The sequence below is a fragment of the Moschus berezovskii genome, chromosome 24 (assembly GCF_049115385.1).
Source record: "Moschus berezovskii isolate FMDL1 chromosome 24, NW_MosBer_1.0, whole genome shotgun sequence".
NCBI lineage: Eukaryota > Metazoa > Chordata > Mammalia > Artiodactyla > Moschidae > Moschus > Moschus berezovskii.
Window position 1 is genome coordinate 19,810,147 of NC_142483.1, and position 19,524 is coordinate 19,829,670.

At 39.9% G+C, this 19,524-nt stretch overlaps 1 protein-coding gene across 6 annotated transcripts in view; it reads right to left on the bottom strand.

Annotated features, from left to right (window-relative positions):
• FHIT (fragile histidine triad diadenosine triphosphatase) overlaps positions 1–19,524 on the bottom strand; it is a 1,558,201-nt gene that overhangs the window by 934,492 nt on the left and 604,185 nt on the right. For 2 of the 6 annotated variants that reach the window (XR_016036236.1, XM_088831802.1), the window contains exon 1: positions 3,524–3,670. The exons of 1 other annotated variant lie outside the window; for it this stretch is intronic. Coding sequence is in view for 1 of the 5 variants with exons in the window: in XM_088831802.1 (XP_088687928.1) it covers positions 3,524–3,528 (5 nt within the window). In the remaining 4 variants the exon portion in view is untranslated. Of the gene's footprint in view, positions 1–1,338; positions 1,430–3,523; positions 3,671–16,511; positions 16,608–19,524 lie in introns of those variants that run through there. 3 more of the 6 variants (XM_088831804.1, XM_088831805.1, XM_055414233.2) reach the window with 3 other exon arrangements.

The window sequence follows — 19,524 nt, forward strand, 5'->3', positions numbered from 1 at the left end:
ATGTTGGGAAAATTCCCTAACCTCTCTGAGTCTTAGTTTTTCTATATGTAAAAGGGAAATAATGAAAGCTTCTATATGGCAGGACTATTTCAAGGATTAAATCAAATGATACATATAAAGCTGTTAGCACAATGCTTAGTCCTCCAGAAAACACACAATAGACATTATTAGTCTATTATTAGTAGTAAGTTATCATTATTAGAAATACAATTAATAATAATTCTATTTTAATACAACAAAGGAGATATTGACATACTTAGAACATTCCTTACCTGATAATCTACAAAATGATCAAAACAGAGTTAAGGGGGAAAAAAAAAAAAGCATGATGTGATGTCCTTTAAAGATTAATAAAAATGCCAAATAAAGCAATCCAAATTTAGAACACTCGAGCTGTTCTGCAGTGACTCTACTCTGCCTGCTATCAGTTGGGGAAAGGAAATTCACGCTCCCTGTGTTCGGAAGAGCTGCTCGGAAATGCTAGCTGACCCCTGACAAACCTGCAGCCTCCCCAAGAACACAGTTAGGCAGCTTAATTTGAGCAAGCAGAGAGAAAGCATGAGCCCACACTCAGGCGCAGCCCCATTTCCATCTGAGCGATTTAAACAGGAGCCACAGTTCGCCTCTGCAGACGGCAAACCCAGCTGCCAGGGAAAGGTTTCAGACCCACCCTGGTGCCCCAGTGATTTCTAGTTCAGTAGAAAGCTGCAGAACACACGGTCTCACAGCACATGATTTCCTCATATTTCATCAGTTTCCAGACTTTAAACAATTTTAACCTTCCTTCCAGGTGAATGCAGAGATGGCTACGTTTTAAGTGGAAACAGAATGAGAAGCTTAAGCCGGTTTCATGTCCCTGAGTGGGTATCCAATTAGCAGGGTGACCCTGGCCAACTCCTGACTCCTCTGAGCTTTACTGTCCTCATCTATAAAATGGGCAAAAGCTGGGGAAATGTGCATTACCCCCCCCGCCAATGCCTAGATACCGTTGTTAATCTTTAAGGCTCCATTTATTTTCTGTCCTGAAGTGAAACAGGCTGACAATCTACACTAACACCCCTCTCTAATAATAATAATTTTTAAAAAGGTAGAAAAGAAAATTTGCCATCACATAACTTGGCTAGGGGCAAAGCAACTTCAGCAGAACAGCTGGTGTCCCACAATTTATTCCTTAATAACTTCTGCTGTAATATTTCTGGGGCACATCAAAGGACAATAACAGCCCGATGTTGGTAATCCTCTCACATATAAAAACTTTCTTTATGGAGTGTTAAAGGCATCACTCTGTATAAGAAACAGGAATCAATAGGAATTGGCCTTTATCCCACACTTCCTTACCCACAGAGACGGCTTTTTCTCCCCAGTGATGCACACTATTTGGCCACAGCTTCCTCTGATGGCTGGAGAAAAGCAACAAGATGAAAAGCCACTGTGATAAATGAAAAAAGGGGGAAAGAATTTCAGGAACACGTCCCTATGACAGACACAAAGAAAGGAGTCCATTCTAATTAGCCTAAATGCTGCTCGTAAACTTTGGCTTTGATGTGTGTTTAAAAGTCACCGGGATCCATTTCAACTTGGTTATTTTGATGCTGTCACATGTAAAAGATTTTTTATTCAAAAATGTTTTTAATGAGCACCCTAACAGCAGGATATTTTGGAGATACTGTGGCAGACCCTAGTAAATAACACAAACTAAAAGGGTCGTCAGTAGCCATTAATTTCTTTCCTATTATCTATAATGCAATTACTGGAGTCAGAAATACAACATTCCTTGCAGATTTTCTTTTTTTAAATTCAGCCAAACTATAGGATTCATTCCCTTGAAAGGATCATTCTAGATTCTCTAAAAACCCAGAGTCAGCACATACTTTCCCTTTATTATGAACATATAAAGGTCAGAGGCTATTCATAGCACGTCCCTAGTAAAAGTCATCAACAGACCACATCTTGCCAAAGCCAGTGGCCAATTTCTGGCCTCTCTTTACTTAGCCACTTAGCAGTATTTGACAGCAGATCATTCCCTCCTTCTTGAATCATCTTTTTTTAAACACACACACACACAAACCACACAACCAAACTACTCTATCCCTCTGCTATTACCCTGTTCTATTTATCAAAATTTGAAACCATCTCATTTATTTTTGTGCATGTTGGTTATCTGTCTCCAACTCTGTGCCTAAGAAGGAAGTTCCTGATACATCATAGACACTCCACAAATATCGGATGTCCAACTGACTCCTAGTATCTCTTTGTGACAAATAAAGAGACTAAACCTCAGAGGAGTTAAGTGACTTGCCTAAGACTGCACAGTAAGCTCTTAGACTGAGACAAGATTTGAACCCAAGGCCATGTAACACTGAGCCCAGACTCATGACCATTATACCATTGAAAAGAAGTCCTGGGTAAATGTCCAAGAGCAGAGTTGGTAAACTTTACAGTGAATGAGTAGATAGTAAATACCATTGGCTTTGTGTTTTGGCCCTAGAACCCCTGCAAATTCAATGATGATTTGTAGAATGAATAGATTTTACCTCTGTCCTTGTTGGGCGGCACCCAGAGGGGCCTACAAGTCCTGTGCTTCCCAGTTCTAAGACCAAAGAAAGAGCCTGGAGTCACTAATAGAGACATCAATGGTTTAATGAATAAGGGGAGCTTACATGTCTGAAACAAGGTCCTAGAGCAGCACCCCACTATGTGCAGTGGATGGTTGGCAAGACATGGCAACAGTCTTTTCTCCCGGTTGCAGAGGGAGGAGATCGCCAGTTATAAGCAGAGTCCATATCAGGTTGACTCACCAGCTACTGGGGAAACTAGCAGAGGGGCATGCCCCTCACTGCCTCTTCCATAAGAACAATCACCAGCCTGGGCCTGGGGCAAGCATGTAGGACGGTCAGTCATGTAAGTAGCATTCAGGTGAAGCAGGCACTTGTTGAATAGAGGATATTCAAAGAGAAGAGAACAGCCACCTTGAGTGGCCTGACCATACAGTCAGCAAGATCACTAAGGGCAAAGGTCAGATGTAGACACCTTGTGCTGCCGTGCTGTATCATGCTCAGTCATGTCCGACTCTTTGCAACCCCATGGACTGTAGCCCGCCAGGCGCCTGTGTCCATGGAATTCTCCAGGCAAGAATACTGGAGTGAGTTGCCATTTCCTACTCTATAGGATTTTCCCCACCCAGGAATCAAACCCGTGTCTCCTGCGTCTGCTGCCTTGGCCAGCAGATTCTTTACCACTGATCCACCTGGGAAGCCCACATAGGCAACTCCTGCAGCTAAAGTAGTCCACTTCCCACAATAGGGAGATGAATAGATTCCAAGAAATTGGTACATTTACTAAAAGGAAGTTGAAGCTTGGGCAATTCCCATTCAGTTAGAAAAAAAGTAAAGAAGGATTGGGAATGGCAAAGGCAAACAGTTGAAAACTCTGTGTTATCCCCTTTCCAATTAAGAGGTTTTGTGTCCATGTGGAGAAAGTAAGTAGCCCCCAAAGTGAGAGAGAGGAAAACACCTGCTCCTACCTCATTGGCTTCCCACACGCCTGCCCTGCTGAGACTGTCCTTTGGCGACTGCACAAAGAGCCAAAAAAGTGACTCCTTCACAGCATGAGGACACTTTCAGCTGAGGACAAGAGGACGCTTTCTCTCGGCTTTTTGTACAGTCATTCACAGGAAGGGACACCCTGTGACCTCACTCTCACTCTGAAGTAAGTGAGAGCTAAGTGGTTTGCTGCCTCTGGGTTCTGCAGAAACTCTCCCTTTGATGGCACCATTCTGCTCCTCTGACACCAAGTCCTCAGTAAGGGCACGTCTCCATTTCCAGAAGGGCTGGTCTCTTTGGGGACCGGCTGCTCACTAGGAACACTGGGCAGCACCAGAGGGAAGGAGCAGAAGGAAGAGAAGTCCCACGTGCAATCCTATGAGTTATTTCAACGAACCACCCTTTATCAAAAGTAATTCTCTCCAGGGAAAGGTGCTTAGGACAAAAATGTCGTGACGGCAATACACATGGGATGCTTAGATAGAAAACGTTTCAATGTGCCCATTTGGACAGCACCATTTTGAAGCAATCATTTTGATGATGGCATGAAACTACTTGAAATTTTAGTCCTTAACCTAGAGAAATATCTAAGTGAACAATTTTGGATCCATGATAGTAATTTATATTTGCCACTTTACTTCTTTTTTGTCTTTCTCCTTAAAGACATGACAACAGCTGTCTTGATAACCACTAGCAGCCAGTAGAGTACCTCACACGTAATTGTTTATTGAAAAGCTAAATGACTATTACTCATACTGCTGTGATGACTTCTATTTCTAGTACAATTACCACTTTTGCCAAGACTAGTGCTTAGTAGGTGCATAATAATTTGTGGAAAAAAATGAACGGCCAACTTCACTGCTACCATTATTGCTATATAACAACTAGTACTACCACCACCGGGGCTTCCCAGGTGGCTCAAGTGGTAAGGAATCTGCCTGCCAGTGCAGGAGACGCAGGAGACGCGGGTTTGATTCCTGGGTCAGGAAGATCCTGGAGGAGGAAATGGCAACCCACTCCAGTAGTCTTGCCTGAAAAATCCCGTGGACAGAGGAGCCTGGCGGGTAACAGTCCATAGGTTTGCCAGGAGTCAGACACAACTGAGTGGCTGAATACACATTCCTGCCACCACCCCACCGTTACTCAAGTTGGCTATCTGCTAAAAAACCAATGGGGCTAGCATTATGCAATCACCATACTCATTTTATAGATGAGAATACAGGCACAGAGAAGTTAAGTAAGTGTCCTAAGACAAACATGAAACAGGTGGTAGAACGAAAATAATGACGTGCTTGTTATTACTCTTGGGCAAATAAAGTGGGAGGATTGAGGAACAAACTGAGGATGCAGGAGCCTCTGCTTTGGTCTTAAAGCCTCTTTCTGGTCCCTTAAGCACTTCCTTCCTTTGGAAAAGAATCAGGGATCCTTGAAGAAATGGCTGATTTCAGAGCTGGGTCAGGATATGGACACAGTGATCTAGGAAAGTTTGTCACAGGAATCTATCAAAGACTATTGAGTCATATCAAAATGACTCAAAGCCAACTTGAAGGGGCTCCCACTGGCCAAAGATGGATTAATTTCAACATCAAACAGAACAATGATTATGGTAAAGTGAAATAGATCTACTTGATAAAAATCTGTGAGTTCCATAATGGTACTTTTTAAAATCACTGGTTACCTTTGCAAGTTGTGAGGGTAGCATCTCACGATTGAGAAAATACACAGAAAGAGAGAAAAAATGCTAAGCATTTTCTCTGCCTTTCCTGTATGGACTGCACTTCAAGGTAACCAAACAGGAATTACAAGTCCTTCTTTATGGAGGATTCACAGCTAAGAAGAGAAGGAGGAATAAAAGAAAAACTTCCCACTCTGCATCAATTTGCAACAAAGAACAATTGGAAAATAAAGCTGAAAGTACAATTCCATTTATTATGCCATCCCAGAATATGAAATACATACAAAACCTTTGCACTGAAACCTATAAAGCATTGCAGACAGAAATTAAAGGGCAAAATAAATGCAAAGATATAGCATATTCATGGATTGAAGGATTCAATATTGTCAAAATGGCATTTCTCTCAAAAATCAATCTGAAGTTTCAATGCAATTCCAATCAAAATCCCAGTAGGACTTTTTGTAGAAATTGACAAACTGATTCTAAAATTTATTTGAAACACAAATGAACTAAAAGAGCCAAAACAGTTTTAATAAAGGACTACAGAGTTGGAGAACTCACACTACTTGATTTTAAGACTGACTATAAAGCCACACTAATCAAAACAGTGTGTTATTAATGAAAGGATACACAAATGAATCAAGGGAACAGATTGAGGAGCCCAGAAATAGACTCATACAGAAATGGTCAATTTATTTTTGACAACAATGCAAGGTAATGCAATGGGGGAATACAGTATCTTTTTGATAATACTTCTAGAACAACTGGGTACCATTTTGGGTTGGGGGGGAGTTGCAGAATGCTGACCCTTACTTTATGCCATACATAAATATTCCATCAAAATAGATCATAGACCAAACTTTTAGTATAAATCATAGGAAAAAACCTATGCAACCTTGGACTAGAACAAGATTTCTTAGAAAGGAACAAAAGGAATAATAAGTGAAAATTTAAAATTGCTTTTTAAAAGCCACTGTCATGTAACAGAGGAAAACATCTGCAGCATACATATCTGACGAAGGATTTGTATGCAGAATACATAAAGAACTCCTATAAATCAAAGGAATAAAAGGAGGCAAAGATGTGAAGATCTCAAAAGAGTTTATACAGATGGCAAATAATAACATGAAAACATGATCAACATCATCAGTTATCAGGAAATACAAATTAAAACTGAAATTAGATTAAATTAAAATTTAGAAGAGCAACCTTCCCAAGGGTTGGCAAGGATGTAGAACCATTGCAAGGCTCATAAATTGATTCTGTGAATGTAAAATGGTACAACCCCTTTGAAGAAGTGTTATACCGTTTCTTTAAAATTTTCCATGTATTCATAATACACAACTCAGACACTTCATTCTCCAGTATCTGTTTAGCCAAGAGAAATAAAAATATGCCCACAAAAATATCTGTACTACAAGTAGTTTTATTCATAATAATCCAAATCTGTAAACAACCCTAATGTAAACCAATGAATGGATACACAAAATGAATAAATCGACAAAATGAGGGCTGCCTATATAATAGAATGGTTGTGAGCAATAAAAAAACAAACTAGTAATACATGCAGTTTCACAGATAATTATCTAAATCATACTCACTGAAGGAAGCCAGACACAAAAGAGTACATATCATATGACTCAATTTATTAAGAATTCTAGAAAATGCAAAAAAATATCCCCAGAGACAGAAAATAAATTAATAGTTGCCTGAGACCTGGGACTAGGGGGAGGGAATGACTGCAGTGTGAGACGAGGGAACTTTTCAGGGTGATAGAAATGCTCTGCGTCTTAATTGTGGTGGTGGTTTCACTGGCACATCCCTCTTTTAAAACTCACTCAACTACACATTTTACATGAGTGCAGTTTATTACATACAAAGTACACCTAAGTTGAGTTTTTTAAAAGATTTCTACCAAAGCAAAAACACACAAAAATCTGACAATCTGTGTGAATCCATTCACGTGAAGTAAAAAAAAAGAAAAAATATCACGGTGATAGAACAGTTGCTATCTTGGAAGGCAAGTGTACACATAATGACTGGGCCATTTCTGGGTTGCTAGAGATGTCGCTGTCTTTATCCGTGTAGTAGTTACATGGACAGTTCATTTTCTAAGCATTCAGTAAGCACTTAAGTTGGGCACTTTTGCTGTATTTCTGTTACTTCAGTAAACAAATAAAAAGTAGAGGACTGTTAGAAATTAGCAGACAATAACCAAATACAAGGTATGAATATTGTACAGCATGTGATCTGAAAAACTCAACTGTAAAAAATTTATAGAGAATGGAAGAAAACTGAACATGAACTGCTGCTGCTGCTGCTGCTTCTAAGTCACTTCAGTCGTGTCCGACTCTGTGTGACCCCATAGACGGAAGCCCAACAGGCTCCCCTGTCCCTGGGATTCTCCAGGCAAGAACACTGGAGTGGGTTGCCATTTCCTTACTACTTATTAGATATTAAAGAATCATCATTTCACTTCATTGTGTCTGTACTATGGTTACAGCCTTTATCTGTTAAAGAAACATACAACAGTACTTATAGGTGAAATGATATGATGTACAGGATTCACTTTAAAGCAATGGGCCCTAACCTTTTTGGCACCAGAAACTAGTTTCATGAAAGACAATCTTTCCAAAGACGAAGGGCTTGGGAATGGTTTCAGGATGATTCAAGTGAATTCCATTTATTATGTACTTTATTTCTATTATTATTACATCAACTCCACTTCAGATCATCAGGCATTAGATCCCGGAGGTTGGAGAACCCTGCTTTAAAGTATTTCAGGAAAAAAAATATATAGAGTCATTTCTATTTTTAAAAAAGTAAAAAAAAAAAAGAATGTAAAGTGAGGGTAAAGTTCAGGGATGGGGCAGAGAGTCAGAGAACGTGTGCTGATATCTATCGTGCATATGACCAAAATCCTATTCTTGGCACTCTGAAGATCAAAACGTTCACATCAAAATGGCTGCATCAAAATGTCCTGCTTCAGAACACACATCGCAAGAAAGGTCTCAGGGGCCCAGAAACATGACAAGCAGGAGCAGAATGAAATTTAAGAGAGTCCAATTAGGTTCTGAATGACAGCCAGGCAGATATATGATGACAAACAGTGCCCTTCCTTCCTCCGGAGAGAGGTCTATTTTGAGCCCAAAGTGAGGAAAGGGAGTGCATGTTATCCAGGGGATTTCACCACTGTTCTTCTGGTCCCCAGTTATCACCAACTGAGAAGCCTACCCAGGTATTAGGAGGGGGAGAATGAAACAGGAAGCAGAAAACAGATTCTGATGGTATCAGTCAGAATCTCAGCAGACAGAAGCCACATTCGACTGCAACTTTGAAGACAATTAAATATAGGAAGTCCTTTCAGAGGTGCAGGTAGGGTCACAAGTTAAGGATGCTGAGATACCTGGGACTACCTACCTGCAGCATGAGGTCTTAGCCTAAAAGAGCAAAGGAAGGCAATGTGTCACCAGAGCCTCGTGAGATAAGTGAGGCTGCAGCTACCACCATGAGCTGGAGACGTGGAGGGAAAGGGAGGCTGCAGAGAGAATGCCCTCCCACCTCTTTCTCTCTTTCTGTCACCTCATCTATTTCCAGGATCTCCCAGTGACTGAAACAAACCAGAAACTGCAGTCATGGCAGCCCAGGTGATATAGTCTACCGAGGTCAGTCTCCTGGGTCAAAGAGCGGAGAAGGGCAAGTTGTCTAAAAGACTAGGAGGCAGAGGATGCAGAATTCCTCCCATGGAGTAGATAAGGTCTTCAAATCTGCAAAGAGAACTTATCCATTTGATAAAATCCCTAATTCAGCTGGGCCTACGGCTTCAGATCCTTAGTTAAAATGGGAATATTTCTAAGCATTTTAGAGGTGGCCTGAGAACAAGTAATCAAAGATTGTTTCACAGAACATTCCGTTAAGTAGCCCCGCCTGCTCAGACTTGGACTTGTAAATTTAAAACTTTTCTTCCACATAAAACACTTCCAAGTTACATGGACAGAAAAGTAGAGAAAGCTGGTTGTATTTTCCACAGGGCTTTAACCTTCACTCTATTAAAGTCAGAGTCAAGTTACCATGGGTGGAAACCCAACTCCAAGTACTGATGGGGAGGAGCATCACCTTATGAGGCTAAGGATGGGATCCTTCTTCTGGCCACTTAGTCCCTTAAGGACTGACCTTTCCCTGCCCTCTGATGGGCAACTCCTATCACTGCTACCCGTACCCCCAGGGGCGTGCGGGACCGTTTTGGCTAGTGACGCCAATGCTTCCTCCCACCATGGGCTTTGCACCAAATGTGTCCTCTACACTTAACATGCTTCTCTCCATTCTCCTGCAAACTCCTACTTCCATCTCAACTCTCACTTCCCAAGGAAAGCTTTGCTAGCTTCCCTAATGAGCTCAAAAACCCCAAGACATACTCCTCTGAGACCCAGAACGTTTTCTTCATGGAAGAACTTTCACATATTTTGGTATGACTCTCTGTCTTACCTGGATGAATAGCTAGTTTCACATGGTAAGGACTGTGTGTACCTTTATGTGCCACCATATTTTGGGGACCTCATGTACTATCTGGCTCATGGGAGGCACCAATTATTGATGAATGAATGAGTCTTCACTACAAGAGAATATTCTTCCATTCAAGGAATAGTCTGAATTTTGTTTAATTCTTTTAATAGTGCAATACTGTAGGGTGTTTTTTTTGTCCCCAGAATTAAATTACAGGGAACTCTCGATTAGCTGATAGCTTCTACCCCACTTTTTTCTTATATCCTGTATAAGAAAATAATACTTAATGAGTTTTTTTTAATAATGTTTAAATTATGCTTAAGATTCACATAAATCCAACTTAATCTCATAGACTGTAATTTATATAACTGCTGTTTTAAGAAATTTCTTATAAGTACTCCAGAAAAGAAGAAAAAAACACACATCCTGGGTCCTATTTACTAAGGCAGGAAGTTAACCACACAATTCTTTAAAGGTTTTCAAGAGGAGCTGAAACCCAAAGGACTTTAGAATTCTCAATTAACCTAGAATGAGTGGGTATATTCTGGATAAGTGAGGTTTTATTGGAACTCAAGCCCAGTTTTAAAAAAGGTCTTAAAATTTTGATTCTAATGATAAGCAATAAATTCTTCTATAATTTCAATGCTTAAATGCCTCTTTTATGACTAACAAAATTGGTCAAATTTCTATTTTGTTTTATATCCAATTCAAAATCGAGTTGTCACATGTGTCAGGAGCTATATACTCGTGTGTCCTGTCTGGTACCGTATTTATCTCTGAATCCCCATACAGTTCAGCTGAGCGGACGGCACTTAGACACACTCAGAAAGGGTGCAGTGAACGAATGACAAGAGAGTAGAAAAGGAAGCTGACATTTGTTGAACACATTGTGTGGTAGCTGCTATGCAAGGAGTTTTACATAACGATGGCAAAGCTTAGTCAGTTTTATGTCAGGAAAGTGAAAGTCGCTCAGCTGCGTCTTTGCAACTCCATGGACTGAATTCTCCAGGCCAGGATACTGGAGTGGGTGGCCTTTCCCTTCTCCAGGGGATCTTCCCAACACAGGGATCGAACCCAGGTCTCCCACATTGCAGGCAGATTCTTTACCAGCTAAGCCACAAGGGAAGCCCAAGAATACTACAGTGGGTGCTACGCTAATGCAGACTCTATACGTGATCTCATGCGATAAGGTACTTTGTCCAGACACAGAGAGATTAAGTAATTTGTTGAAGGCTACACAGCCAGAGCTGGGATTTTTTTCCAAGCTTTTCGCAGTTGTCGCTCTGCCTCCTCTTCCTGATCTATCTCATTTTAATCTTGACAATACAAGAAGCAGGAAGACAGTGTTCAAAAACTTCATCTTCAGACATGAAACCTTTACTATAAATGAAATGTTAAGTAGAGCTCAATATCAGGCAGGATGAAAAAGAGCTACTCTTAGCTTACCAGGGGGTGATGAACCTAGAACGCTACCCAGCCTCTCCAAGTTCTGACACTGCATTTGAATAAGTTCTGGCAATCTCTGCAGCAAAATTTGGTAAACATTATAAATTAAGAAACTGGACTTGAAATACCAAGACTTCCCAAGGTTAATCATCTAATAAATCGTGGAGCAGTAACTTAAACCTTGATTAACTTGACTCCAATGTTTATTTACACATGTGGACAGATGGATGTTGCATAATAGTGATTTTAAGACATTTAAAACTAACCCCAAGTTCTCCTTGTATTTGGACAATTTTCACACAAAGAAAGATTTGGAAGTTTACACATTGTTTCTAAGTTACCCAAGATAAAATACACCAGAAGATATGATTTACTTGTTAAATGAATGATAAAGTGGCAAACACTTGGCAAAATCTCCTGACTGTACCAAGTAAATCCTAGATCTAGGATCACAAATGCAAAACGGTGTTTTGATGAAACCAAGCTACTTGTATTCTTTCCATGTACATGCTATGCACACATAACCTTGCAGCCAGGCTTAAAAAATATATATATATATATATATATATGTATATATATACACACATACATGACCATATTTTCCCACTACCTTTCCCTAGTAAGGCCCAGTTCTAGAACAACTTTGGGTTACAAATACAGTGTGAATACAGAAAGTAGAAGCTTCAAAACCATGTACTAGTCAAGCTGCTATCCTTGCCCCTGTCTCTCCCCTTCCCAGCCTGGCTCTGCTTCACACTGAAAACCTGCAGTGGGGTGATGACCACGGTGTTTTTCTCCTTCTCTTCCACACCCCCCTTGCTGTTCCCTCACTTTACTGTCTATTATTCGGATTCTCCCAAGGTTGAAGAAATTAAAGGACAGGAGAGCTCTTCCTTGTGCAGCTTCTGTTACAAGTTGGCTCTGCTCTCTCTGGGTCTCTCCTGTCTGGCTATGTATCCAGGAGTCATGTCTATATCTGGCTGATAATGAGAGCTCATGTTGAACTCTCCTGAGGGAACTTCCATGGACTCTGCAACAGTTTCCCAGAGGTTCCAGTTTGTTGTTTGTGACCCTCTTCCCGTGGAGGAATTTGCCTTGGACCTATCCTATCAGTATACCTGTTAGGATACCTATCAGTATCCTATCCTTCCGTTATCATAATGAACTAGACTCAGAATGATTCCTCTTTGGCTCTCTTCTCTGCAGAGTACATATCTGGTCCCTAGGAAACACATATCTCATGCCCTGAAGAAAAATTGGGAAAGCAGGCTAGTTCCCACACAACTGGCCAACCTGTCTTTGCCTTGGCTGTCGGATTTCCTAGGGTGAGTCAGACCCCAGTGTGTGGACCAATCTAAATTCCTCAGGCTTGATTCAGACATTGGGCCTCCGGGTCCTCCAAATGTAAGAAGTACAATTCAGAGCCCTTTGATGAGTCCTCTTGATGACCTCCTCTGACCTTGATGTTGCAAGACAGTACTCACTACTATTTCTCCCAAAAGGTGGTGACAACTCATTGCATGACCATGGGTCTCTCCAAAGAAACTTTGTCTCTAATCTCCTGTTGACTCATATATTCAAAAGCCACGGGGCAGGCTCATGACAGTCTACATATGGAACAGCTGGTCTTTCAATAGCTAGTTTTCAGGTGCCTCAGTGGAAACTGAGACAAGAAAAGACCCATTCTAACAGCCAGTTCCCTACCTGCCCATACATACCTGTGTGTATATGATATTATCATATACATAGTAACAATTTCAACTAATTAAGGGTGATAAAAGAGCCCTCAGTTCAGTTCAGTTCAGTTGCTCAGTCGTGTCCGACTCTTTGTGACCCCATGAACCACAGCACGCCAGGCCTCCCTGTCCATCACCAACTCCCGGAGTTCACTCAAACTCATGTCCATCGAGTCGGTGATGCCATCCAGCCATCTCATTCTCTGCCGTCCCTGTCTCCTCCTACCCCCAATCCCTCCTAGCAGCACTCCCTAATTCAATAGTAATCATCAGCTCTCACTGATCACTGCTGATTTGGGTGATTACCATCATTATAAAAGATTTTATAAGCAAAAGCATACTTTGAGAATTTTCCATTTCATACATTCTCAGATTAGAAAAAATAAAATCTATTTGAAATATGCAGACTTAAACTAATATTGCAAAATATTCCTTATACATTAAATTACTCTCAAATTACTAGCTGTCGGTGACATTCCTGATAGTGAGTGCCTAGGGCTTCCCTAGTGGTTCAGATGGTAAAGCATCTGCAGGCAATGAGGGAGACCTGGGTTTGATCCCTGGGTTGGGAAGATCCTCTGGAGGAGGAAATGGCAACCCATGCCAGTACTCTTGCCTGGAAAATCCCATGGGCAGAGGACCCCAGTAGGCTACAGTCCATGGGGTCGCAAAGAGTCGGACATGACTGAGTGACTTCACTTTCTTTACTTTTTTCAACATTCACAAAAGCCCAGATGGTCAGAAAGAGCTTTACAAAATTTGGATCAAATTTTTAATCAAATGATTTTTAAATATTTTTTAAACAATCAGCTCAGAGTTATATTCTACTTAACAGTATTTGCAGCTAACAGAATATGCAATTACCAGAAAAATCTAGCAAAGTCCTAGTTCTTATATCCTAAGGTGAGAAATAATGTGGGAAAACAATGTAAAAAATTATACGTATATATATTAATGTGATATTAAATCTAGTTTGTCCATCTGAAAGCATTCTATAAACTGCCTGTTTAAAAATAATAATTCTCCAATATACAGTTAAGTCAGATGTCTAACCATCATCCTTTATCTTGGGCCGAAAAATAAATTTTAGATCTATTCACAATAAAATATAAGGTACTTCCAGACTCCGTCCCTTTTAAGAGCTTTTCCTTCTATATATACTCAAAGATCTATAACAACTAGATTAATGAGCCAAAAAGTATATTTTAAAAGATTCTCTAAGAGGATCTTATAAAAAGTAGAATTTGATTATGTTTTAGGAGAGGAAATTTCTTTAACTTAGGGGGAGTCAGCAAATGTGAAATCACAAAAAATATTCAGATTTTTGAAAGGAAAAAACCTCACTAATGATCTGAGAAGGGGGAGGGGTGAAATTACTTAATTACTCAGCGTAATGAGTTTGAGTGAGCTCCGGGAGTTGGTGATGGACAGGGAGGCCTGGCATGCTGTGATTCATGGGGGCGCAAAGAGTCGGACACAACTGAGCGACTGAACTGAACTGAACTGAATTGAATGAAAACTAGAGGGTAAAGATGGGGGGAAAACACTTAAGAATAACTGTTTTACTCGCTTCACTTGGCCGTGATTTAAATCAGAACACTTTCTGCCCTGTATTACTCCAAACAATTTACCAAAAAGGAAAATATTCATTCTAAGTAACCCAAAGCACAAGTAGCAAAAACTGCAATGTTATCATACAGCAATTATGATGCTCTAGTTTATGTTTTAAATAGCTCAGAATTGCACATGCTCATGAAGTGGTCCTGGGTGCAGCAGGAGCTCTTAATTTTAATGCAACACTGATTTTCCCAGCAGTTTTCCTCTGCCACCTCATATCTTTCTTTCATGACCCTAGGTGGTCCTCCATAGAAATATCCCTTTAACCATGAACACTCAGGAAAACAAACCCCCTACACCCGTGGAAAGGCATGTGAAAGAATCCAGTATCTTTACTTTCTGCAGAACAAGGCAAAAAATATTTCTTTCAGGGTCACCATCCAATTGAGCTGAGTGTTTTAATATTGATACTCTGTAGCAGGTAATTTAATTTGTTTTTAGGAAGGATGAGAATTAAAAGCAACACAAAGAGTAATAATGAATCAGGGCCTAGAATGTTCTCCAAAGTTAGAAACTTTAAATATAGACTCCTTAAATTAGGAAGGGCCTTAACACTGAGGAAATCATTTTGCAGAGGGAAGTGAGAGAGACCAGAAGTGATCTGTCTACAGCTTCCTAGAAGGAATGATTCTCTCACCCCAGTCTAGGGTTCTTTCCACGACCATGCTTTTTCCTTTCCCCTTTCCTTCTGCTTCTTAATCTCTCTGACAAATGCTCAAAGCATCATTTAAATTAGTCCCCTACTCAAAATAATAAGGACTTGCCAAAGGAAGGCAAAGTTTGAGATACAGATTCCAATTAACTACCTCTGATTTCTGGATAACTCAAGTCTTCCAGAAATTGACTCCAGCAGCATGTGTTATTTATTTATACTCAACCCTTTTTCTATAAACAACTTGATATGTTTGCAGAAATATATAAAATGCAACCAGCTAAAAATAAATACAATGGGGAAATTATCACAAAGTGGGGGTAAAGAAAAGGATAAAGCTAGCCTATTAAAAGCACCAACAGTAGGATCTCGTGGAAAGGACAAGTATTGGTAGTCCAAAAGAAATCTCCTGGAGAAACTGTCTTACACCAAGAAAGTAACTTACATAACTGGTGGCTTGTAGCAAATATCATAAGCAATGCAACAACAGTGACATATCAGAGGGACTTCCCTGGCAGTCCAGTGGTTAGGACTCTGCCCTTTCAATGCACAGGGGTGTGGGTTCAATCCCTAGTTGGGGAGCTAAGATCCTACATGCCTCATGGCCAAAAGACCAAAACATAAAACACAAGTAATATTGTAACAAATTCAGTAAAGACTTAAAAACAATAGTGACCCACTAGAAATAAGTTGTGGATTGAAATGAAATGTTAATAAGAGTTTGTGAGTAGGGATGAGGCATAGATTTGTCTTTTAATGTCTTAATATGCAGGTTTTGGGTTTCTGAAGTAGGTAATTCCTGAGCCTTGCAAGGTTAGAAAGAAAAAAAAAACTGAAATGAGAAGAAAGAGGAGAAAGTTACAGAGTAGGGGGAGACAGAGGAAAGAACAACAGGTTGATGTCAACCTTAGCATCATTTGTTAAAGAACCAAAAATAATTTATCGCATAATTGGAGGCTCAAATTCATACATCACCTGAACTCAGCTGCACTTTCGCTATGTTATAATGCAATATAGTGTAAATCAATTGTCTCACAATTTAAAATTAGAGCCCAATTACCTGTGTAAGGGAATCATAAATCCAACTTGTATTTTTCTAACAGGGTTAACAACTCATGATGCCCTCTTAAACTTGAGAAAATCAATTTTCTGAGCTTAAGAGCAATGGTGTGTTGGTATTTTTTTCACCCTGGTCTACAGCCCCAGGTTGAAAGGCTGAAGGTATCGAATACAGTGACTGGGGGAGAGTAGGAGTCTCGAGTAAAGATAACAAACACAGAGCGTTGAATATGTTCAAAACACCAACCACAGGCAGGAAAAACAGGAGTGGGGGCACTTACGTGTAACAGGCAATCAGAACCTGGACACCTGCTATTCGGTGAAGGAGTAAAGGCAAAACACTCCTACTGCTTTTCCAGTTCAGCAAAAATTTCCCCCTAGGGATAAAGAGGAAGATGAAATACTAAGTCTGGGCAGAGCTTGCACTCTTGCTAAGAGCATACCAGACGCAGGCCTGCCTGCCTGAAGTCACACTTGCATGAAACCCAGAGAGTCCCCTCCCAGGGGGGTTTGCTGGCCTTCTCTTCTGCTGAAAACATCTAAGAGAACACTGCGTGGAGAGCAGAGGGCAGTGGAATAAAGCTGCGGTGATGGAGGCAGAAGCATCAGTAGAACAGCCTTCAAGGAGGATGGTTCAGCACTGCAGGTGCCTGTTCATATATCCCACGTGCCCATCATGATATCACACATACATGTACCTACATTCCGACACTGAAATTCCATCTCCATGAAATTCTGCCTGAGAAACAATTGAACCAGGTTGCATACATATACATACAAGGTTCCTCATTGCAGTGTTGCTTCTAAGAAGTCGGAAGCAGACTAAAAATGCATCATGAGAATGATTTAAGTAAATTTAAGCAATTTAATGATGTACGTAAATTTACGCATTTCACCCTATAGGGCAATACCGTGCTGAAAATGCAGATGATGATGTAAAATTCTATGGACATGGCACACTGTAAGATAACATTACAAAAGAGTGTTACTGGATATGTTGATTTTGAATGTTGTGTATGTGTGCACAAGTGAAGCAGACAGTCTGAGAGAAGATACCTCCACATATTAGTTAAGGTCATTACTGTGTGGTGGAATGCTAAATCATATTTATTTCTCAAAAAACTTCTCCTGTGGTGTTGGAGTTTTGAGTTTTAATTTTATAAAAATGGCAGGTATTCCTTTCATAATCTGAAAAAAATAACTACTATAGCAGTTTCTATTTTGGATTTTTTTTATTATTATTAATGAGGACAAGAGAAAGAGTAGCAAGATATAGAAAAGGCAAAAGCCCACATGGCCCACAAGGCTTTCCCTGAACAAAGCACTAGCACCGATCCCAAAAAAGATTTCTGTTTTTACAGAAAATTCCACTGACTATACATACTATTGAGGAGGGGAAACAGATGCACCAAAACAAATCATCTGTCCACCTTACCTTTGTATTCTGTAGGTAAAAATACCCCAGTCCATACTATGCTTCTGAGAGAAAGGGGTGTCCCTCCAAGACCCAAAATACAGCTAGAAATGTTGGCAGTTGTGCCTTTTACACCGGGCTTATTAGTGTCTCTGTTTTTCTCATCTTTCAAATGGACATGTAAATCTATTGCTTCACAAAGCCAAAGTGCTCTTTTTAAACCACAGAAAATAGCAAAGTAACATCCTAGTAGAACGCATGCTTCTCACTGAGTCATTTCTGTATTTTAGTTTCATCTGCTCTATGCCAGGGTAAGATATTCGCAAACTCATAGCAAAAGAATTATAAGGACCTTTGAGACCATCCAATGCGATGTTCTCATTTTTCACAAGAGAAAACTCAGAACAGTCCCAAGTGACTCAGTCAGGCCCAAAACCAAGGGTCAGCCTCACAATCTACTTACAGTTTATCACTTCCTCGCGAGTTCCAGCCAAAGATCCAACTGTGCTTCCCCTTTCTAGAGAATCTGAATATTTCTGTAGCTAATGCTGACATAAATCAGACTTGGTGAGATAGAGAAACAGAGAGAAAAGCAGTAAACCTAACATAATAGACCAGCGAGCTTTTCCAGATACATCTGAGAGATAGTTTCAATAACGGAAAACACTTCATACACTGCTTTATACAATCCACTCTTGATTCTGTGATAGAAAAAGGTAAAGAGTTCACATGGAAAAGCCATATGGGTCATTTGGTGACATTTTTAAAAGGTTTACTTTCAGACATGCATAATTTAAAGTGTGTTTTTTCTTTTTCTCCTCTCAAACCCAAGCATATTCAGTATAAAACACCTGGAAAGTACAATAAAACATTAATCAGTGGAGAAAGAAAATATATCACACTATTCTACCAACAAAAGACAACCACAGTTAAAATTTCAGCATAGTTCCTTCTTGTTTTTTTTTCTTTTCAAATGATTGATCAGTTCAGTTCAGTTCAGTTGCTCAGTCGTGTCCGACTCTTTGCGACCCCATGAATCACAGCAGCCAGGCCTCCCTGTCCATCACCAACTCCCAGAGTTCACTCAAACTCATGTCCACAGAGTCGGTGATGCCATCCAGCCATCTCATTCTCTGTCGTCCCCTTCTCCTCCCACCCCCAATCCTTCCCAGCATCAGAGTCTTTTCCAGTGAGTCAGCTCATCGCATGAGGTGGCCAAAGTATTGGAGTTTCAGATTTAGCATCAGTCCTTCCAATGAACACCCAGGATTGATCTCCTTTAGAATGGACTGGTTGGATCTCTTTACAGTCCAAGGGACTCTCAAGAGTCTTCTCCAGCACCATTGATACTGTAATATATATGTCATTTCTAGATTTCCATTTCACCTAAATTACATTTAAGCATTTAAATACTTGAGTAACAGCTATTTGTAAACATCCTTTTAATGTATGGACTGTAGTCCATGGTATAGATGTGCCAAATTTTACATTTTTTCCTGTATGTTATATCATTTAGGGTTTTGCTATTTTATATAGTTATAATGAGCATTTTGAAAAATAAACCTCCATCTTAATCCTTTATTATTTTCTTAATTTTAATTCCTAAAGTGGGGAATCAATAGGTTAAGCATTGTAGACATTTTAAAGTACCTGAAAGTTGGTACCAAATTTTCTTGTTTGTACCAAAGGTATATAAAAGTATTCATCTTATCATGCTTTCCCAATAATTACCATATTTTTAAATCTTTGTTAATCTTACCCTATTTTAATTTGAATCTGTCATTGAACAGCATCATATATTTGTTACAAATTGTGTTTCTCTACTCTTGAGGTCTTTGCCCATATATCTACCGAGTAAGAAGGGAAACATTTTTACTGAA